This window comes from Rhinolophus sinicus, linkage group LG11 (assembly GCF_036562045.2).
Source record: "Rhinolophus sinicus isolate RSC01 linkage group LG11, ASM3656204v1, whole genome shotgun sequence".
NCBI classification, from domain to species: domain Eukaryota; kingdom Metazoa; phylum Chordata; class Mammalia; order Chiroptera; family Rhinolophidae; genus Rhinolophus; species Rhinolophus sinicus.
Window position 1 is genome coordinate 25356730 of NC_133760.1, and position 24382 is coordinate 25381111.

Here is a 24382-nt window from a genome sequence, read left to right on the forward strand (position 1 = left end):
ACATTTCCATTTTACAGCACGGGTTAGGGCTCTGGGTCCGTGAGCGGTAAGTGAGTGTGTTCTCAGTACTGCACACCCGGTGTTCACACTGGCTCTCGGGGGCGGTGGGAGGCGGCAAAAGCGCAATCAACAAACCAGCATGGGAGAATTCACGTTTTGTAGAAATACCCTTTAATATGTGCAAAGGATAATCTGAGGGCAGAACACCAGTGCCCACCACCAGATGGATAGGGGCGAGCCTCGCAACACATTTCAGGAAGATCTTGTCTATAAACTAAAATGGATCTAATTCAGGAGACCAAGGCCCTTCTTTCCAATTCATCTTTTAAATGAAATTAAGATTCAAATCTCCAAGGTAGGCATGAATTACACTGCAGTTAAGGGGAGAACAAAGACGTCACATGAAATACCATTTTGAGATACCGATTTACAAAGGGAAGAGAGCGGCTGACAATTCAACACAATCTCCCATTAAATACCAGCTCATTTAAACATATCCCGTGGTGCCCTCCACATCTGGCAAAGGATTGGGGCTGGCAGATTTATTTCCAGAGCCCCTGCCTCCTCAGTAGCCTCCGTTACTCCTTAGCAGGGCCACTCCACTTTCTTTCACAAAGCCGGTATGATTTGCAAAGATAAGGATGTCCAGATTTTGTTACCACCTAATTACTAGATGTTTCATGTCTTTTAACACAGGGGAGGATTATTACTGGCATTTTCCTTTCATTTCAGCCATCATAAATTTAAAATGGGAAAAGGCAGCCTATCTGCAGTATGTCACTTATACCATAAGCCCCTGTGTTTGGAAGTGATAAAGGGTTCAGACTAACCCTTGGCTGGTCTCTCTCTTCCAAGTCCCAGGGGTTACATTTTATGGAAGCATGATTAAAAAAATAAGCTTCATTCTGGGTCACTAAAACATTTCAGGACTTAAGGCAGAGAAGAAGGGGGAAAAATAGGCACTTGCACATTATTTTTCCCAGTCACTTTGCCTAAGAGTGAAAGCTCCCAACCACACCAAGAAAATCTCCCTAACATGCATTAAATCTGGCCTCACCCAGAAAGTCCTTTGTCTTTCCTGAGTACTTCTCTTTAAACAAATAGTTGTTTATCCAACTCTAGAAGCAAATATGCTGAAAATACGATGAAATTTTCAAATGTCTTTTTAGTCAATTGAATATTCTCCTAATGGTAATAGAAAAAGAAGTGCCATCTGATGTTTTAATTGAAATTTTAACCAAAAGAGGCATGGCCAGATTTCTAATATGTTCAAACTACAGTACTTCCCTTTCTACAATTACACAGCTAATGTCTGCATTGAATTCCCTAATTTCTCATTATAAAACAATTGGATTTCATCTCGCAGTCTTTAATTGCATTGTTTCTCCTGCTAGAATAACTGCACATTCTTCTTGGTGAAATGTTGAAGTTGTTGAATGACAAATCAATAAAGGTCAGGCATTCAGATTTAATCAATTATTATTCCATCTCAAAGCAAAATCAATGAGGGGCTTGAAGTACAGTTGTAAAAACAATCTGCATTGCTCTAGACAAAACCCCCAAGTCATCCCCCGCAATCACACACACACGTACAAAACAGACCTCAAAAAATTAAGTAAGCCAGGTTGAATATACCCACACTTTTCAGAGTAAGACTAATGAGAATTATTTTGAGAAAGACAACCTTGGAGGGATATTAGCTGATGCAATGCAAGGGACAAGTGAACCAAACATCAAATTCGAACCCACCTATGGGACTCCGACGACACGACGACGACTCGGGCAGGGGCTGAGCGGCACAGGACATCCTGAAGGAGCTGGACAAGGTAGAAGTGCCCCAGATGATTCACCTGGAACGTGGTCTCCAGGCCATCTTTTGTGAGAGTCCAGGGGAGAGCAAAAGCCGCTGCATTGCACACGAGCACATGCAAAGACCTGAAAAACAAAACACCCCACGTTGTGTAGACATCAACACTCTAAAATCAAGGATCACTCATGCTCCCTCAGGAAGAGGCAATTCTTCACTATCTTCAAGATTCCAGTCCCTTGGAAAGGAGATACCTTAGGATGCCAAACCTTAAACCATGCTGGAGGAAGGGCTTGGGCTATGAATTGGAGGCTGGGGAGGACGTTGCTGGGATGCAGGCCTTTCAGTGCTGAAACCAGGATCATTCCAGGCAAACCGGGATGTGATGGTCGCCCTGGCAGAAACCTAGGTTCTACCACCTAATTGAATCTATGCTTCTTAATTCATCCAATTCTCAGCTTCTTCACCTATGAAATCAAAATAGCCCTTCAAGTAAATATAAGAAACCAAGGAGAACATACGATGGGAAAAGGTGGATACAGGAACCAGCCCTGAATTGGTGTTAAGTAAACACACCAAAGGGGAAATGCTCTGTCTAAAGAGACGGGCACATATTGCTTAGATATGTTCCTTCTAGAGGTTAGATTAAATCTACATGTTAGAAATGAGCTTCAGGAATAGGTAAGTGGAGGCCTGTTATACCATTTTCTTTGGTATGTATTTGTTTCATAATAAAATTTAAAAAAAAAAAAAAAAAGCAAGCCTTCCCTGTGCATCAAAATCCTAAATCCTCATAAAGAAATTGTACTTGTGGGAAATCATCCTAAGGTACTAATGAGAAGTATATAAAGATATGTATTCAAGCCTATCTAGTGTTTGTAATTTCAACATAAAAGCAACAAATTAGAGTTAAGCTAAATATACAATGGGGACATCATTAAATGAAGTTGAATATATGTATATCATAGAATATTATGCAGCCATTAAAACGATAAGAAATAAACAAACCTATTGACCTTGTAAAATATTCATGGTAAAAAAACATAATATATACTACCGTATGATCTTACACACACAGATAGACACACACACAGTAATGAAGGATACACAAAAATGTTAACATTAGTTCTTCCTTGGGGTGGGTGGAACCCAATGTGCCTTAAATGGTTTTCTTTCTGAGTTCACTTGTATTTTCTTCATTTTTTCCCCATAATTCATATATGGTGTCTTTATATTAAGGAAAAATGCAACCAAATGAATGCTTTATAGAAAAACAGCATTTTGGGAATGTACCTAACAAATACAACAATGGAAAAAGAGACCAGGGTAGAGTTTTATAGGAACACTGGATTAAAAGTTCAAAGATCTGCGTTTTGTCCATTTCAGACAAATCACCGAGGTCTTTGAGTTTCTGACTTCTGCCTACAAAATAGGGGGCTGGAAATTGATGGTACTCTTTCCTCTTACAGCTCAGCTTCCATGCCAATGCCTTATATTTCCTATGTGACCGAGGAAATGGAATAGTTCCTATACTTCTATTTATTTTTTAATCCAATGTTCTTTTCATAGACACTTTTCATAGAGCTATTACTTTTTGCAACAATTTGATTATGTCCCATCCTCATGGAAGACTGTAGCCTGTAGCGGAAGAGTCATGAGTGTCTGAAAAATAAACACTGGCATTCAATAAAAGAAGCATCAAGAGCAGTCTGTCTAAAAATTGAAATAATCTGTTAGGTAGAGAAAGTAAAAAGAAACAATGGCAAATACGTGCACTGCTAAAAAGGACCCATATTTTCACTATATAAAGAGTGTTTACAAAGCAATAAGAAAAACTTTTTCTGAGTCTAACAAAAATATTGACAAAGATATCTTAAAACTTTATAAAACTACATTACAAAATAACCAGTGCAGACTGAAGAACATGTTGGACTCTACTAGTACCATGTTTCCCCGAAAATAAGACCTAGTTAAGATCGTCAGTCAGACAGATGCATTTAATACATTATGACGATGTTCCAGAAGATGACATGACTATATTTGAATAAACGTAGATTGTTGTACATGAAAAAAAAAAGACATCCCCTGAAAATATGCCCTAATGCCTCTTTTGGAGCAAAAATTAATATAAGACCCAGTCTTATTTTCAGGGAAACACAGTATAAGACCTGGTCTTATTTTCAGGGAAACACGGTAGCAACACTTTAAATAAGGTGTTTTCTACCTATTAAATTGGCAAATTTGCTTTTATTATTATTATATTTTTATTATCTCGTATAAAGCTGGTGAGTATATTCTTGCACCCTGGATCTTAAGTGGAAAATATGTACCATAGAATTAGAAAAACCCACATTATTTCATCCAGTAATCCTGTTTCCCAGCAGAGAGGGGCAGTGCTGAGGGAGCACTCTCGAGGGAGAAATACTGTATCATTGATAATGTTTAGAACTGCCACTGCATGATGATAATAAAATGCAAAGCAAACTTTAGTCCGTTTTATTATTGGTTTTGAATTCTCTGCAAACAATGCTCCCCTATTCTGCCTACACATGGAGTAAACCACTCCCCCAGCCCCCTCTCATGCCCTTGATGTGTCACTGCTTCATAGGGGGTTAAATGGTGGAGCCTAAAAGATAGGTCCACTGGGAACCTGTGAATGTGACCTTATTTGGAAAAGGGGTCTTTGCAAATGTAATTAAATTCAGATATTGAGATGATATTATCCTGGATTAAGGTGGAACTAACCAATGACAAGTGTCCTTACAAAAGAAGAGAGGGGCAGAAGACACAGAGAAGGAGCTTTGAAGGCCAAGGTAGGGACTGGAGTGTCACATCTACAAGCCCAGGGATGCCCCCCGCACCAGAAGCTAGCAGAAAGGCACTGAATGGACTCTCCCTCAGAGCCTCAAGAAGGAACCAACCCTGATGACACCTTGATTTGGAACTTCTGGCCTCCAGAACGGTGATAAACGAAATTCTCTTGTATCAAGTCACCAAATTTGTGGTAATTTGTTACAGCAGCTCTAGGAAACTAACACAAGTTTCCCAGATTCTTTCCTAAAGAAATACTCAAAATTTATATAAAAGTTTATGCATAAGAATGAGTAATAATTATCTATATAAGTGAGCTAGAATTATTAAATTGTACATGAACCAGAAGCAACTTAAACTCCAACAACAGAAAAATGATGAGCAAAGCCCCAGTATCTTGAGAGAGGGGCCTGCCGGGTTAAATCATTATTACTTCTTTATCGCTATACCCTTCCCTTTATCCACAAGAGAAAATCAAATTCTTCAAAGCTGATTTTTTTCAGTATTTGCCTGTCTTTAAGACAGGCCTGGGCATTTGGAATTTTGACACCATAACCTCTTGATAACAACACCTCCTGCAGTTACCTTTATACTTGCCTGCACATTGTCTCAAGGAAATGCAAACTGTATCAAGCAAGGAAACTTGCTTCCCAAAGACTTCAGCCTGGAGGCAAGAACCCACAGAGGACCTAGGAAACTCTTTCCTGTTGCACCAAATTGTAATACCCTTCATTAACGATAATTGCATAACACCAGAGGGAAAACACGTACCCTGTACCTAAAACTTGTCACCTCCATTAATTAAAAACAGGCTTATGGAATATGAAACTATAAAGTGCTAGACTTTTTTTTTTTAATTATAAAGACACTTAATTGGCTTGTACAAAAGGAAAAGAAGTCCGTTCCCCTGGCTTTAATGAGGTTTTTATTATTCAAATGGCACATTTTGCGCAGTTTTGACTAAAAGCCATTGCAATTGAAAAGGCTCTGAGATGATGAATATTTACAAAATATCAAAAGGAAAGTTCAAACTATAAAGAGGGAGTGGAAACAAAAATAGTATCATTCTGATTCCCAAATTGATGCTGTTCCTGGGCGCTTTCAGGGACTAAGTTTTTCTCGTCTTTGGTGGATTCTGGTCTGTGAGGGGTGAGTGAGGAAAGGAAAAGTTATCTTGTGTGTGTAAAAATGGAGATTCCAATAGTGTGTGTGTGTGTGTGTGTGTGTGTGTGTGTGTGTGTGTTCTCCGTGGTTCTACTCTACCCACAGAAAACGCACCCCCTACCTCTCTGCTGAGTGGACCCCGGGCATTCTCTGAATCTACTGAGAATGATGTTTGCAATGTACCAATTCCATCCTCTAGAGACAACACATTCCTTTGTGCCAGAGAACAACTGCTCTGTGGTACGAAGGGCGGAGTTCCAGTGATTTACCGGTAGGGAGTGCTGCTTGTCATCAATAGAAGTGACAACTGCCAAGCTTTGTAGTCAGACTCCGTACATGACAGAGAAAAGCGCACTGAATGGTGATAATATATAGAAGAGGGTGCTATTCCAAAGGCTGTCACTTACTGGCGTTGAGACAGCTTATCTCTAAATTTTTTTCTTCCTGCTTCCTCTCATTGTTTTTAAATTCGGTATAATCGACATTTAACATTATATTCATTTCAAGTGTACAACCCCTCAAGAGCCCCATCCATTCACCATCCCCTCTCTTTCTCTTCAGTCTCTCCCTTTCCACTGGTGTACGCTTGCTGTCTATCAGACTAATCAGGTTCTTCTGACCATCAGTTAGGAGAAAATCAGGAAAGAAAGTGGAGAAAAGGAAGAGGGAGAAAGGAAGACAGACAGGAGAAAGAGGGCAGGAAAGAGAAAGATGTGTGCTTGACATTGGGGCTCTTTCAAGTTGCAATAGCCTCTCTTTTCCCATTTATGATCTCTCACTTTGAAATATTCACCCCTGTTTGCAATCTCTTTCCTTGTCCAAACTCGCATCTTATCACCAAGCCAAATGAATTCTGTCCTATCACCATTCAGAATTTCTCGGAACTTCTTGCAGAACACCGGCTTTCCCCACCACTAAATCCAACAACCTCCCTTCTGTTGAGCCTAGATTTCTCTGTTGCAATGGACCCTGCTCCTCCCTGATTCCTGGGTCTCTTTCCTATCTCAGCTCCTATGATACACTCTACTCTTAGACCTCCTCCTAATGCCCCCACTGTCTCACCTTCTGTCTCCTCCAGCCCTTCCTCTTCTACCCAGAGTTCCATTTTCAGCCTCCTTTGATTCAGTCTCCAAACTCTTCCCTATAGCAATTTCATCCAGCCAGAGACTCTAAACTATACCTCTATCAGGGCGAACCTCACACCCACAGCTACAGCCCCTATATTGCTCCTGAGTTCTGGAATCTCACTCCTACCCACCCCAAACCTAAACTCTCCATTTTCTCCTTAAGCCTTACACCCTTCCTGATACCCTTATTTCTGCAATGGGTGATACTCTCTAACCAGTCACCTGAGATATAGATATATATAGATATAGGTGTGTGTGTGTGTGTGTGTATATATATAATTTAGGAAACATCTGCTATCCCATCTTCTCCCATAGTCCCCATGACTAACCAACCCCAATATCTCTAGACCTTCCACGGACTCCTAATATTTTGTCAGTCCCTTACCTTTCCAGTGGAGTGGGTGTCATGATGTTCTGTCTCGTTCTGACTTACAGGGCCAGTGTACCCATTTCCAACTGCGGTGAGACTTCTCCAGAAAATTTTCCTGGACTGTTGGGCGTCATCATATCTGGAAAGTCATGGCCCTCACCCAGGTGCTCTTCGAAAAAAGAGGACCAACTCTATGGTGTAATTCTTTCTCCAGAGCTCCCTGTGGGATCTGGCTGAAACTAGTTTCTAATTGACTACCACCTATTTCCCTCTTTCTTCCTTGGAGAACACTGCCCCCACAAATCATCTGAGCTAGCATCCCCATCCCGGGCTGGACCGATCACTAGGGAACTCAAGCTAAGACAGCCTCTGTGACTCCATGTTTCTGGTTCTGGTGTTGTTAGCTTTGGTCACTGTGATAGCCCACACCTGGCCTGACCGCCTCTGCTTTCTCCCTTGCTTGGCCCACCATGAATACTGGGGCCAAGTTAAAAACATTCTATGAGTACAACAGAAATATTGACAAAGATTTTTTTTTTTAAATTTATAAACTAGATTACAGATAACCAGTATAAGATGTAATGATGTTAAACTCCATTTCTGGCAAAATTTAAATAAGATCATTTCTACCTATCCAATTAGCAGATTTATGTATCATATGATTATACCTTTTATTATGTTGTATAATAAAAGCTGGTCAGAGAACATATCCCTACCTTCCATATGTGTTGTAAGCCAACACGTGTGGCAATTTATTACAAGAGCAAGAGAAACTAATAGAATGAGGTAATAAATGTTCGTTGTTTTAAGTCACTAAGTTTGGGGGATAAGGTAAGAGCAACAGATAACCAATAAATGCACCATGCTATGTGAAATAAGCCAAATTCAAACAGCTACATACAGAATACTTCCATTTATACAACATTCTAGAAAAGGAGAAACTCTGGGGACAGAAAAAAACCAATGGTTTCCATGGGCTGGGTGAGAGGCAGGAGTTACTACAAAAGGGTGCAGGTGAAATTTGGGGTGATGGAACTATATGTGTGTTGATTCCATGACTATGTGTTTGTCACAACTCACAGAACTATCCAATAAAAGGGGTGAGTTTTACTATATTTACAATGAAACTTAATTTTAAAACGGAGAAAAACAATAGTGCTTTGTGTGTCTCTAATGGTCCTGATCACATCCCCAGGATGAGTCATTTGTGTATCTGTGTACCAACTACACCCAGTGGGATTACAGTAACTGGACCTCATTCATCTCCACACTTCTGGGGTGACTCACAGAGACATGTGATTCATACAAAACTGCTGGATCTAACTGAAGTCAAGTAAAATATGCATGGATTATGCTGAGCAAAATAAGTCAGACAGAAAAAGCAGAGAACCATATGATTTCACTGATATGTGGTATATAAAACCGAAAACATGAAAAGAACAAAACATACAAATGAAGAAACAAAAACTCATAGACACAGACAATAGTTCAGTGGTTACCAGAGGGTAAGAGGGGAGAGGAGTGGTAGATGAGGGTAAAAGTGGATCCAATATAAGGTGGTGGAAAGAGAACTGACTCTGGGTGGTGAGCGCACACAATGTGATATATAGATGATGTATTACAGAATTGTATACTTGAAATCTATGTAACTTTATTAACAACTGTCACCCCAATAAACTTTAATTAAACAAAAAGAAATATGCATGGACTTATTTACGATGTGCCTTGCTCTGAGTTCTAGGAAAACAACTGAAAAGAAAAAATTTTTAAATCTACTTACAGAGAGAACAGGTAAACAACCTTGTAGAGATTATAGGACATTTCACCATGTCTCCAGGACTCATGCTGGCTGTGCTCAGTCCTTCCAAGAGCCACCCCAAATCCCACATTTCCTGGGGACCCTCCCTGGACCTCCCCAATGACCAAAAAAATGGCTCCTCACCTCAATTTGTAAAAACATTTAGTTTCTATGTAATTCTTTGGGCAATTGCTGACAATAGGTAGAAAAGACTCCCTGAGTTTTCTGATCAATCAAAAGACACTTTCTCATATAGTTTCACGACCTACTTATAAGTGTTGTAACAGAAGAGGTGGAGTCCCACGGTTTGTTGTCATATACTCATAAAACTGACCGTGAGACTTGGGACATAGAGAGTATTCAACAAATGCCTGTTCATTTGATCACACGGAACTTGAAAAGACGAAGTGAGAAAGGCCTCTGCTTTTTCCTTGCTTGGGGCTTTCACCTGATTTCCATCTGAGGATACATTGTTGATAGCTCTTGGTACGTCAATATTCTATTTTAATCATCATAGCAACCCAGAAGGTAGGCCACGTCATCACCATGGTACAGAAGAGAAAATTAAGCTTCAGGAATGTTTCGCCAGCAATGGGAGGAGCCAGAATTCAAGCGCAGGACTGTTTGCCATGACATCTTTTCTTCTCCATGAAATACCAGAGAACAGGAAGGCATGCTACGGTGGGCCTAGAGGCTGAACACAGACACGGGTCTGTCTGAACGGTGTCCCCCGAGTTGTTCAGTGCACACCCTGTGCAGCAGCAAGCGGCAGTGCTGGAGTGTGACAATAAGAAACCATAACAGGAGAACACTCACCCACAGTGATGATATGAGTGGGGCTTTCTGGACAGTAGAGACATTCAGGACATTTTTATCGCACTTCTTTCTGATCCCTGCTCAGACACGGATGCAGTGCTTTCTTGTCTTCTGTAAGTTTTCCACTTCAATGGACCTACCAGGATCCCTCACTCTGTCCCAGCACGCTCTCCATCTCCCAAAGGGCTACTGAGAAGACACTTCCTTCCTCTAAGAATCCTTGCTCCTCATCTGAAAATTCAGCACCATCTCCCTCATTGGAAGTTCCTAAACTCTTTCCCCAGATCTTTTACAAGGTTGATGACTGCGGCTGACACGAAGCAGATACCACCAGAGGACACACGATGAGCTGACTCACTGCCAGTGACAGCTGCATGCGACCGGGGACGCAGCTGCTTCCCAGGTTCCCTGACCTAGTCCCCACCAAGGCACCGGGCTAGCAGTGATACCACCCCAACGGGTGGGGACGCCAGGGTCCCATTAGTATCCTCTAAAAGCACCCCTTGCCATATTCTGAATGCCGATCACTAACTGGCAACAACCCAACCCCAGCACGCCCCGTGTGTTTACTGAACATGAGCTTCAGAGGTGCAGCACCTCCAGTTCTGTCTGGGGTGTGTCCATTCCTACATCATTTAACACTTTCTATCGCTGCGACATGTACAAACGTTATCTCTGCCGGTACACAACAATCCATGGCCACGAGGACAGAAGTTTTTGTTTGCCCAAGGTTCTACATGTAGGAAGATGTTAGCCTTTTGCACACACCTGAATGGATACATCTGAGTCAATGCTATTTTCCCAATGACCGGTGGTCTACAGGCCATCACACAGCCATGTTTTACAATACACTATTTCCTAAAAAAAAGGGACATAAGGAGGAGGGAAAAAGTTGATTTGGTCCTACTTGATCAATAAAGACAGACTTATTTATGTTTTGGCGATAAGAGCAGCCCACAATAACTCAAGGAACCCAAGAATCAGATACATAATTTCAAACCTGGGAACTCAGAAGTGTGCTTTAAAAGATTCTGTGAGTAACAGTAGCAACCATCAGTTGAGTTACAGTGAAGATTTGTATATCAAATTGTAACATGCTCCCCCCTCGCCCCCAGCAAAAAAAAAAAAAAAAAGATGCAGACTTCTACAGGTTAAATAAACACCCCAAGAAATGTTAAACCCAGTTGTGGCCCTTGGGGATTCCATTTCAGACACAGCAAAAGAATGAGCTAAGTGGAATGTTACGCGAAGGGAAATACTTTTCAATGCCTCCCAGGAACAGAATGTCACAGCATCTGGGGCATTTCTCAAGCAAGTCACAAGAATTCATACTCTTTAGAAATACTCTGAAATCAATAAAAAGGGCCTAAGGACCCCAAGTCCCAAAAGCAAATGTTTTTCAGTCTTACCTGGTGTTCAGCTGTCTTTTTCTCCCAGAAAAGGAAGGGGAAAAAATATTATAGAATTCCAGGTGGATTCTGCTTCAATAACTAGGGCAGGTTTATGGTGAACTCATGGATGGAAGCATAAAACTGAACATAGCAATTCTCTTCTACAGCGACTTCACCCCCATTGCAGGCTGTCTACACTCCAGCAATCCAAGACCGCAACTGCCCAAAATGCAGGGTGCATGCCACTGGTAAAACTCAAGAGGATTTTACGTGGTATATAGGAAAACTTTTCAAAAATGCTCGCTGACTGCCATATATCAGAAAACAATATGTAATTAGCCTCTCAAACTCACAATGATAATAGTGATAAAAAGAAAATGATAATACCCTCCTTGTTTAATAGTTGTGAGAATTAGAGAGAAAAAAAGGGAGTTCCTAGCAATGGCCATGGCAGAGATGGTACCTAAAAGAAGCCATTCTGTTTCTCTCAGCTGCTTGTTTCCTAGATCTTGAGCTGTCCTTTGAGGACATGATATCCATCAGGAATTCAGAGATAAAAATATGTATAGAATTGTCTCCTACCTTTATGAAATACCTATATGTTGTTTCCCATGCTATTACACAATCTCTCTGGGAGATAAAATTCTGAATAAATATGCAAGGAAATAGAGCAAGTAACAGAAGAGAAATATGAACATGTAAAATCAACACCAGCTTAGGTGGTCAGTGACCATCCAGCTGTGTTTCTAAACTGTAAAGGACCCATCTATTCCGAGAATATGAGCAACACCATCAAGTATTAAAATAATAATTAACCCAGAGTGTATTCAGCTGTCAAGATAACCTAGCCACACTTTTTTTTTTTTTTTTTTTAAGTTGGAATAGAGAAAATAATCTGAAGCAATCATTGGGAATAGAGTAGAACACTGGCTGTATCCCCTGGAGACCACCAAGAATTTTTCATTTCATGCACCATTTGCAACTTCTTATAGTGAATTCCAGAACATTAGTATATACACTTAACATAAAATGGAAACACTCTTGTTTTTGTTACTTCCTTAAATTTTTGCTTCATGTCCATTATCTTGATTATATTTTTCCCATCCCATCATAGGCAGTCCCAGCAGCAAAAGCACAACCTTATTGATTCTAAATGGGGGCAAGCGTGTAACAGGAATACACCCACATCCTCTTCTTCCAAAAGGGCTTTCTAGGAAAAAAATGCATCAATTTGATAATTACGCCACCAGTGGCACCTAATCCAATTGACACGGTATCTCAAACGCAGGTCCGACTCTTGGGTGTTACAGTTCCAGGCCGTTTTCATTTTTCTCCTGCCCTTTGCAGTTGGTACTTTATTGCCCCGTGTTCTGGGAATATTTAATAAAGTGGGCTATCAATGATAAATGCAATAAGGAGAGGAGCGTGGGGAGAGTAAGACTAAATAACTTCCACTGCACATAGAACCTAGTCACCTCCCTTGAACGTAGCTCCCATGACTGAGAAAATGCAAATTAACTACAGGCTCTCTTGGCAAACTCCCGTTTGTGCATCTGACAAATGAATCGTGGTCGCGTCCTAAGAAAATTCACTTGTGAGATGAAAGAAATCTTGGGAGGCCAAATGGGAGTTTCATAAACTCCACAAGGGGACTCAGAGAATGCGAATATTATTCACGTAAATGAAAGACTGGAGGAAGCGGGCCACGGGGAGGGTTGGGGCTGGCATGATTTACAGCACAGAGAATCTGCTTTTCACTATGACCCCCAGTTTTTCCCCTACACAAATGACAGTAAGTCGCAGCAACGGACCTGAGACCGCTGGCGGACAGTCACGCCTAGTACCATGCCTCACATGCAACACAAGTTGCTGAATTGCTGACTCCCTGAAAATTAAATATCGCCTGTGAAAGCGCTCTGCATCCTTTTCATAGCTCTGAAGTTCACTGTCATGTGTTTTTTTCCAGCATGGTAGGCATACCGTCAGTACCTTTTTTTTTTTTTTTTTTTTAACCCATAGAGACTCTCTCTCGCCACCATTGTCCATCTTGCAGGCATTTATGTGCCACTTGCCTAATTTATGTCCAATGGAAGAACCACCCGTACAGGATTTTTAAAAATGCACTGGGAACCAACTCCTCTGGACTTCTCAAAAAGTATCCTTCGCAAAAGCATCTGCTAAGTAGGGTAGCTGCTCTGGTTTGGGGTTTTAACAGTAAATTGAATAACTGGCTGTGTCCATCTTAGGTGGTAAATGGTGATACGGGAACTTTGGGGAGCTCGGCACTACAGCTCACAGAGCACATACAGTGCTGCCCGGCAGTGGGGTAAGTAAACCAACAGTCCACGTGGCTTACAAAACACATCCCTCACTACGAAATCGGAACTATCCAGGAATACTTGCGTGAAGGACTAGAGCTGGCAGTAAATCACTTGGCTGTGCTAACTAAGAACACATTTCCTCTTACAACTGAAAATGTTGCCTTCCCTCTTGTCCTAGTATTTCCCTGGTGGAGGGTCCCTATGCCCACTCCATTCAGTGCCCAACACGGGGCCTGGCCCATAGGGGATTCCCAGCATTTGTTGACAGCTCTTCTATTAAGATGCTACCTGGGCATCCTCTCTAAGTAAAATGCATTCCTGCAAGCATTTTACTCAATTGATAAGTGGGGAAAATAAAGGCAATGAAGAAATAACTAGCCTTTCCAGAAACACATTAGCATTCCTTCAAATTAAAAGACTAATGTGTGAACACAAAGCAATATTAGGCATTACAAGCCATTATTTACGAACTTCTGCAATACCATGGATGCAAAAATTCTGCTGAAAGAATCATGGGAACATTCATTATATATATATATATATATATATATACACACACACACACACAATAGCTGTAAGTACCAGATGATGATTTCATTACCATTATGTAAAGAGAGTTTATTTAGCACATACCTCATACAGTTACAATGAAGGGAGGGAGTTAAGGTGCGGTGGCAGAGGTGAACTTACATGGACAATAACAAAAAATTAGTTGGGGGATGTGCCTAAGCGTATGGTCAAGTCACTCAAACAATAAAACATCTCATACATTTTGTAAATGTCCTTGCCAATGAGGACTCTTTCCTATTTTTGCCTAGAGATATATGGAGCTGTGATAGAGTTCAGAAAGCCCCTGACAGCTGTGCACTGCCATTCAGACCTGAAAGAGTCCATGTTATGATAAAAATTAATGTACTCTGACATCCTCTGGGACGCCCTGGACCCTGGGAATAGCTAATGAAGAAATACAACCTCGCCAGAGAACAGCACACAGCTCTGGAGCTGAGGATTAATTCAGATGTGGTAGCACTGTGGCCCCTCTGTCATCAGCTATAAAGCAACCAGACCCCAGTGTCAAAGGGAGCCAGCCCTGATTGGTCAGAGTTATTTCCTGGGTCAGGGGAGGTCACATAAACAAAAGGCTTTACAAAATAATTGAGCCCGTGTTGGACTCCGTCTGTCACTCTGTGCTAATGCTCTCTTCTTAAAGCAAATAAGGGTCACTCAATATCTTGGTTTCTTGTTGGCTATGATCATAGACGTGAAAAGTTCTCCCCAGGGCAGGTGCTTCCTCTGTGATTAGAGGATCACTGGGCATGTCCCAATGGACACTCCTTCAAGAAGGGCTCAGAAAGGGTCTTTGTGCTGAGCTTGAGAAGAATGCTGATCCCCAAAGAGATGTTTCACCATGCCCACCAATCGATCTACCTTCCAACACTGTTAGCCCCTAAATATAACCATGTCTTCCAAGAGGACAAAACAATGAGAATAATGTTCATAGCAGCATTATTTATAGTAACCAAAAGAGGAAAATAACCCAAATGTCCATCAACCGATGAATGGATAATCAGAATGCGGTCTAGCCATATAATGAGATATTAGTTGGACATAAAAAGCAATAAAGTACTGATACACGCTACAGTATGGATGGACCTCAAAAACATTATGTTAAGTGAAAGAAGCTAGTCACAAAACAAGACATATGCTATGCTTCCATTCATAGGAAATGTCCAGAATAAGCAAATCAGTAGAGACAGAAACATTACTGGAGGGCATAGGGAGGAAGCTAGGGAATGCCTACTAATGGGTACAGACATGGGGTTTCTTTTTGGAGTGATAGAAATGTTTTAGAATTAGGGGTCATGGTTCTACAACTCTGTGAACTATACATTAAAAAACACCGAATTGTATACTTTAAAATGATTATTTTTTCAGTGTATAAATTATATCTCAACTAAAAAACAATCATCCCTGGGTTCTGAGAAGCCTACCCTGTAACTCTCAGAATGAGATAAGTGGCCCCCAGATGGGCTCTTTCCCCGCTGCCTAGAGCAGCTGTAGTAACGGCTCTCCATGTCCTGTCCACATTATTTCTGTAATTCCACCATGAATGAAAACTGAGACTCAAGCAAGATGTAGTGAATTCAGAGGAAATAAGGTTGCATTTTTTGTGGACAATTGATAGGTTACACAAAGCTACATGGTTTTAGTCTGTGACATGACTTCAGCCTATTATTAGAATTTTACCATGTCAAGTTGAATTTATTTTTCAACATCTGAATTTTAGCCATTTTTCAAAAGATTAGGTTGAAATTTCTTAAAATGTGTTTCGTTGACATATTATTCACTGTATTTTCCATAACCTTATGGTATCATTTTGCTAATTTACCATCTTCACTAAATGGTTATGGGAAACCTAGAAAAAAATCGTATCACTAGAAAAATTTTTTCAAAAATATTTGAAATAGATATTTTTCAAAGGTGATATTCTGAAATATGAACAGTGATGTTAATAGAGGGATATATAGTGTATACATGGATGAGCTTATGATGTCTTAAATTTGCTTTTAAAATAATCTAGCAAGAGAAGGGCTACAGATTCAATAAAATTGACTGTATGTTGATAATTTTGGAAGTTGGGCGAAGGGTATGGGAAGCTCTAGTATACCTCTTTTATTTCTTATGTGTATTTGAAAATCTATGCAGTGAAAAAAATTTCAAGAAACAAAAACAAATTAATGGAGGTCCAGAAAAATGGGCAACTTCCATTTTCATATTTATGCTTTCCCAGAGTTTTTCAAATGTTCTGCAATAGGCATGTACCATTTTTGTGGTCACAGAACTTATGTAAAATAAGCTTATTTATACATAGTACCAAAATAATACCAAAATAAATAGGCTTAACATCTGCCTGAAAAATCATAAAGGCACTTAAACCTTTTAAAACAAAACAGAATTAGGCCAATGTGACCACACCAAAAACCACCTAAGAAGACATGCAGGATGAGAACCCATGCTTGGCTCCCTCCTCATGCAGGTACTGAATAGCAAACCCACCCTTCCTACAGTACAGTTGAGGAGGAGCTGCAAATAAAACAGAAATGTACTTGATGCAAAACTCCACTAAGCTTGGAAAACCCTCCCACAAGAAGGGAAAGAAAGAAGAAAGATCTGCTTGGTCCAAGACACTGGAGGGTCAAACAAGGCTGAGAAGCCTGAGAATGAAATCTATTTTGGTATCAGGGTCTTCAGAGATCCCAGCTACTTGTCCAAAATCAATGTGAAGCTTTACCTGTAATAGGGTTGCAAGTCCCTATGTGTCAGAGCAGAGCTGAGTCAGAAAAAAGTTCCTGAAAAATCAGCAGAGTCACATGCTGGAGCTGAGGTTCTACTATTGAAAAGACCCAATGGGGAGTCTAGGGCACCACCATCTAAGAGAAGGGATGATCCAGGAAATGATGCTAAATGATAGAGTTGAATGACAGCCAGTCCTTCCTGACTCCCAGTCCAGTGCTCTGCCCTACTTTCTCACTACTGGGCACCACTGAGCTCCCCCACGCTTCCTCACCAATGAAGGAAAACCTCAGATTTCTCTTCCACCCCTCGGCAGGAAGTGGTTTCTCCTCTGCACAGTTGCAATGGGCTCAGAAGACATGAAAAAGCAATGGGAAAAAAATAACTTCAATAAGTAATAAACAGACCTCTTACATGTTGACATCGACACTTGACTTTAATTCAATAAATGCAAGTTTTACTAGTCACATTTCAGATCTGAATAGTATTGCCTGGTTTTTAATGAAGGGAATGAGAAAAAATTACATGTACGTTTTCTAGAGGGTAATTTGGTTTCACAGATGAGCAATATTAAAAGATATTAATATGCACTGACCCAGACATGCTTCTTATAGGAACTGATCCTAAAAAACAAGAGATCCAAAACCAGGTATGTGCAGGACACATTCGTAGTACAACAAGAAAATTAGAACCTAGCATGCAATGATTCAAGATTTGTTAAATAATTTTACCTATATGCAGTGGATTACTATAAAGTCCTAAAAATTCAAATTAGAAAAATATATTTAACAACATGGAAAATGCCCATGGCATACTTAGTATGAAGAAACATACATATGTTGGAATACAAAAGAGTATATGTAACATAACCAGTTCACGGACAATAACAAGTGTTGGCAAGGACGTGAAGGAACTCGGATTCTCCTGTGTTGCTGGTGGGAATGTAAAATGGTACAGCAGCTGTGGGAAAGAGTTTGGCGGTTCCTCAAAAAGTTAAATGTCAAGTTACCATATGATTCAGCAATTCCACTTCTAGGCATATACTCGAGAAAAATGACAATATATATCTACACAAAAACCTGTACATGAGTGTTCGCAGCAGCATTATTCATAATGGCCAAAAAGTACAAACAGCGGAGATGGCCATCAGCTGATACATGGACAGAGAATAACAAGGACTTGAGACCCGGTTTCTGGGTGGGCTATGCCCAGTGCCCGATAACAGCAGCACATGAAGAGCACCTAGGATAGCTTTTAAAAGTCCAAATGTCTACTGCACACCCCAGGAGAATGAAATCAGAATGGCTGGGGGTAGCGGTGATTTATACAATCCCCAGATGATTCCAAGACACAGACAAGTTGAGAACCATTTTTCCCCAAAATAAGTGTCTTGGGAGTTGGGAAATCTGACGTGGGAAATTGAGGCACTGCTGTCCTTTTAGGCAAGACACATTCTGCCAAGATCCATTTCTCAAAGCTATACGGTTTGTGAACTTACCCATTACTTACACTTCTGAGACAAACAGAAGCCTTTCTTCTTTCTGATTTTGGTTATCAATTATTGCATAATGTCAGCTCAAATATCTTTTTGATTATGAGTCGGTGACTGAACTATAACAGCAGTGGAAGCTTAAAAGGCAAACCAGAGAACTTTGCCGCTAATTGAGAGGATCTGTTTCTATTTTTCTGAATGACACGGTATTGAGTTCTCTTATAAAATGAAGAAAAGAAAGGGATCATGATATTAAAAACACCGTGCAGTGACAAGCCATTCAACCAAAAATACAATATTCCTTGGGGATTTTCAGAAGGCTGCCACAGTGTAGCACCGTTGATTTATTTCAAACATATATTCAAGTTTTTAGGCTGACAAGAATTAGCTTCTCAACCATTTACTGGGGGAAAAAGATGGTTCCCATGTTATTAAAATGTGATTTCACTGTGGTTTAAGCACAAACTTCCCAACATGTCAATTATGTAAAAGTCGAATTCCGACGTGACAATGGGGGTGGTTAGATGGTACAAGGAGAAAAACCAAGCTGGATTCATGGGCCAAGTTGGGAAATATAATTCTGAACCACAGACACTGAAATGCTTTTCCCAAGTCTTACATAAACCGAGAGTTCTCTCAGAGTAACCAAATATTAACCCTCACATCACAGACTTGCTGCGTCAATGGCTGTGTAGGTGGTCTCAGGGCAGGTCAAAGAACAGGCTTGGCAGGGCTCAGAGGTGTCAGTCCCTGTCCAAGCCAAACAATGCCAGGCTGGCGGTCACACGGTCCGGTCCATGCCACACCAGGGAAGCCCCGTCTCCTAACAGATAAGTGTGTTTATAGATTCCTAGAAGGGAACTTTTATGTTATTGGACTAAAATAATGATTTTACATATGATTACTTTAAAATTTGTTTCCCAAGATCTATAAATGTATAACCTCTATGCCACCCAAGGAGGTATTAATTCAAGAACTTTGAATGGCTGAGAATTGGTACCTTGAAAGCAAAATTCGTTCAAAGCAAATGGAACTATGTGTTTCTATTTTTGCCCCTTCCTCCTTCCTTTTCTTCCTTTCTTTCTTCTTTCCCTCCCTTCCTTCGTCCCTCCTTTCTTCCTTCCCTCCCTCTCTCCCTCCCTCCCATCCATCGATGCCCTTCCTTGAGCTTACTATAAGGCAGTAAATGTAATAATTGCAAAGGATGATGATAAGGAAAATAACAATGATACAAGCTAAAATTTATTAAGTGTTTATTAAGTATCAGGCACTATGCTATGTAAACCTCATCTTATTCAATCCTCTCAACCCCTCCACAATGCCATGACCATCATCTCCGTCTTTTACTGATGAAGAAACTGAGGGTCAGAGAGAGTAAGGTAATTTGCCAAGGTCACCATCTTAGTAAGTTGTGGAACAGAGATTCAAAGCTAAGACAAAGATGAATTAGCCAACGCTTCTGCTTCTCTGGGGCTCAGTCTAACAAAGAAAAATCAATATCGATAAAAGCATCCTCAAAGTATTCCAAGCAAAATGATTGGGTGTGTGGTCGATGCTCTGAGAAGTGACTTGTCAATTCAACCATGGTGTGGAGGTAAGAGGAGGGAACGAGGAAGATTCTGTAGAGGATGTGACAATGTCATTCACAGAGTGGGTGATGAACAGGCAGGAGGGGCATGGGCCCAAGTCAGGAGCACAGGCCCAGTGTCAGGAGGCAGAACTTGTAAGCAGCCCTATGAGGGACAGAACAGAGATGTACAGAGTTGGCAAGACACGGCCACAAATGAAGGTAGAGGAGGGGCCAGACCCCAGAGGCCTGGGTGTGCCACACCAGCAAGTACAGCCTTTGCAAGACATCACCAAAGGGTGTTTTGACAGGACAGTGTCAGGGATGGGTTTGCATTTGAGAGCAATCACTCTGGCAGTTCAGATGTGTCAACAGCAGAATGACCCTTTGGTCTTCTCCTGTCTACCTGATCAGCATCGTTATGAAGACAACTAGGAACTAAAGGGAAATGAACACTGACGTTTGGAGTAAATGTATGAATACGACTGCAAATGAGAATAAATAGCTGCCATTTCTGCTTAAACTGACTCTGTGGAGAGACACCTTCTAGAGATCTGGTGGAAAACGGTCAGACTACCTTCACTGAGGGTATGAGCCTCTCTTCTATTGGGTTTGTTTAACCTCCTTTCCACATATTTCAGAAAACAATTTCTTCTTGATGATAGAACATTGGCTGCAAGAAGCATGTCCTTCAACCTTGAAATGACCTTAATAATTGCCCCAGTTGGCAGGAGTTGTCATCCATTCTATTAATGGGACAAATCTCCTTCAGAGGTAATGTGTCCCACATGATGCATTTCCCAAATGAGACAGGTCTTTCTGAATCTCCAAGCTACTGTCTAAGCTGAGCTCAGTGGGAGAGTGGATTTTGGACTAAGTTCTAGCCTTACTACCAACTAGCTAGCGTGACATTGGTCCTGGTCCTTAGTCTCTTTAATCTTTGATTTCTTGATCTATGAAATGTAGCTGAACCATAAGACCCTGCCATTCTTCTAACATTTTTTACCTACCCTCTAAGTCCTCATGAGGTTAAAATGGGATGGCATATAAGAGCTTAGCTGTGCATGACACATCAATAAATAGGTGATCAATTTTAGGAAATACTATCATCACAATCATTATAGCCTTACAAGCTTCAATTGGGGCTTCAGTGTCTTTAGTATTTAAACACTCAATTGTTGTAGTTCACCTGATTTCCCATATGGCAGTAGTTCCAAAACTCACCACAGCATGCTGTTCCTCTCAAACTCTTATCTCTTTTATCGTCCTTTAAATATCAGAGTACTTTCTGCAGAGAATTAAAATTAACCCTGCGCACAACACACAACATTGGCTATATCTATTTATTTATCTTGACCAGACCTAGCATAATACATTTTGTAAGAAAAATGGTGTGCATTTCTCATAGCGAGACAGGATGCTATTAAAATGAGTTACATTTCAAGGGACAGAGAGTTCTAGTCCAAGATGAGCAAACCACAACCACCAGACCAAATCCGAAACCCAACCCACTTCCTGTTTTTATAAATAAAGTTTTATTGGAACACAGCCATGTCCAGTCATTTACACTTTATCAGAGACTACTTTTGCATTGCAATGGTCTCTCTCAACACTCAAGGTGCACTCAATACTCATTGAATGGCTCCGAAAGAATATCTGGCTCACAAAGGCGAAATATTTACATAGATATTTGTAGAAATATTTGCTTATCTGCTTCTTTCAGAACAACTCTGCTGACTTGTGCTCTAGTCCTGTGCTTTAAGAGATCATTGTTGAAGACCAGCAATAAAATTAAAATTATTTGCTAAAGTTGAAGACATCACATCGGTTTATGCATGCATTGGTGGGACGGTGAGTGTGGGAGGCAGCTGCCACAAAGTAATTATATTTACTCTCCAAAGCTGGGTTTTTATTCTTCCTGGAAGAGAAGTTTTTTTGGTGTGTCTTCAATTAACATTCATCACTTTGATTTTATGAAATGTGATAGTGATGGCTGAATGTAGAATTCTGTTGGAAAATCAAAACTCTATTTTGCAAATACCGTTGTGATGTATAGCTTAGCAGTGATGACTTTCAACGACGGCAAAAAGGCTCACTGAAATTTTTTTCTGACAAAGTTAATTGCAAAATGGCCCCTAATTAACTTAATAATTTTTCTTCTCTACCAAAGATACATTTTTGAAGATTGTCATCATGCAAAGTTATCAAAAAGTCCTTGAGCTTCATGACTATTGTAAAAGAGAGATACGGCACAGAAAGATGGTCAAATGGCAAATGGTTTAATCCCAATGTCTAGTCCAGTTCCCGGCACTTTTGTAAGCACTAAATAAATAACGAGGTGAAGGGAAACTTTTTTAAAATAAAAAACAAGGAAGAAGAAGTAGTTTGGTATCCCAGAATATGTAAGCTCATTATGTACCGTATGTCTTGCTGTCTCTCACTTATTCAAAACAGGTTGCTCTTAAGGCTACTCTGATCACCTGGAGAAGCTGCCCAAAGCTAAGAGAAACAGGTATAGCAATGGCAAAGCCAACAGTCTAGCCATTTACTCTGAAAGAGAACTAACTGTGAAGTATCCCTCACATCCATGGCTTTGATAACAAAGAACAGAAGGAAAACTACTCAGCAGAGTAATAAGTGCTCTGGGACCCTCAATGGAGCATCACTATAGTGCGACAACCATTTCCGCTTGGTTGTTGTCATGCTTATAGTATGTGGGCAACAGCAGCATGAAGCTGATGTCCCCTCTTCTCCTGACTGCCAGGAATCTCAAAGCTCACTCGTAGGCCCAGTGTTTAATGATTGTAAAAGCCTTAGGAGATCTACTCTTTCTCTAAGACCACATATTACTAGTCTACTTTTATCCCCTTTCCCTGTTTAAGTAGATATGTTATTTCTACTTTGTCACACTATATGTATTCTGAAAATTTTCTCACATTACTTTAGGGCCAAGATAAGAAACAAATACATATTAATAACAGCCATAGGTACAGAGCCCTGAGCTGTGTCTGGTTATTTCATGCATTATGGCTGTTCTCCTCAACAACCCTGAAAGGTGTATATGATAATCTACGTTACATAGATCCAGAAAGTGAGGCCCAGAGATGCTAAGAGTTTGTCCAAGGCCACAGAGCTAGGAAGCAGTAGAGCTGGGATTTAAATCGTCCATGTAGTTTTCATGCTACAGAAGCAGTGTTGAGTAGTTGCAACAGAGATCTTATGGCCTAAAAAGACTAAAGTACTTCCTCTTTAGGCCTTTACCAAAAAAGTTTGCTGACCTCTGCACTACACTGCACTACTTCGAGTTAAAGAATTATATTAAAAAGAGTTGATACCTAAAGAGTTAATTGTCAGAAGGCAAAAAATGTGCTTGTGAGGGAAGAGCTCTTCCCTGATGTCTCTAGATATAGTAAATGTTTCGCAATATGACTTTTCAATAACTTAAGATGGAAAAATATATGGGACGAGAAAAAAAATAACTTGTAAACTTTAATGTTTTCCTGAAAAAGTCACAATTAAGATCTAGATTTAAAGAGTTTTTTATAGCTAAAATCTGCCTCTCTGTTTTTCTTTTCTTTTAGTTTTCATCCTTTGCTTTGTAGGATCAAAGCAAAGCAACACGATCCTCTGTTAGGCAAACCAGAAATGGATTTCTCATGTTGAGCAAAGAGTAATGCAGATATGTTGGCTAAGACATCATTCTTAAAATTGAGTGGAGAAAAAAAAAGATTAAACTGTAATTTACACATTGGACTTCAGGGTAACTTATCCCTCAAAAACTGGAATTTATTTATAATTTATAACCTACTTCCATAGAAGGATTTGCAAAATTTGGAATAAGAATCCAAGAATATTATATCTGGGATTAAGTAGATTCAAGCTCTGAAAGTAATTTAGTAAAAAGTGAAAATAAATAACTTTGTTAAAGATTTCTTTCCCTTCAAATGTTTAAAAAGTAAAGAGAGGTTAGAACACTGTTCTTTTAATCTTTTATTTCAAACATCACTATCCTATATTATTTTTAAGCGAAATAAAGCCTAATTTCTTTAAATTATGCTGGAAACAGAAAGTTGAGAAGAGAAAGTAGAAATCCATGATCAACAAGGAAGTTCTAGAAACCTTTAGAATTGCATGTATTATGTTAATATGAACTTACTATCAATTTCAATTAACTTCCATGATGACTCAAGCCCTTGATCAGTATTATAAGAGCTGACTGGTAACTGAGATCCAAGTATGAATTTCCTACATTATGTGCCACCAACAACTTTTAAAATTCCAAGATTGGAATCCAGGTATCCATTATTCCAAGGATATATGGAATTCAAACTATAAAACGTTATCTGAAAAAGAAAACATGATTTATAAAGCTCCTAGTTCTAGGAGCTGTTGAACTCTGTCAGGCCAAATCAAAACGGGTGCAT

The 24382-nt window shown here is 40.1% G+C and overlaps 1 protein-coding gene across 4 annotated transcripts in view; it reads right to left on the minus strand.

Moving 5' to 3' along the window:
* WWOX (WW domain containing oxidoreductase) overlaps window positions 1-24382 on the minus strand; it is a 913630-nt gene that overhangs the window by 642513 nt on the left and 246735 nt on the right. For all 4 annotated transcript variants that reach the window (XM_019710992.2, XM_074314543.1, XM_074314544.1 and 1 more), the window contains exon 7: window positions 1750-1935. In XM_019710992.2, the coding sequence (XP_019566551.1) occupies window positions 1750-1935 (186 nt within the window). The remainder of the gene's footprint in view (window positions 1-1749; window positions 1936-24382) is intronic.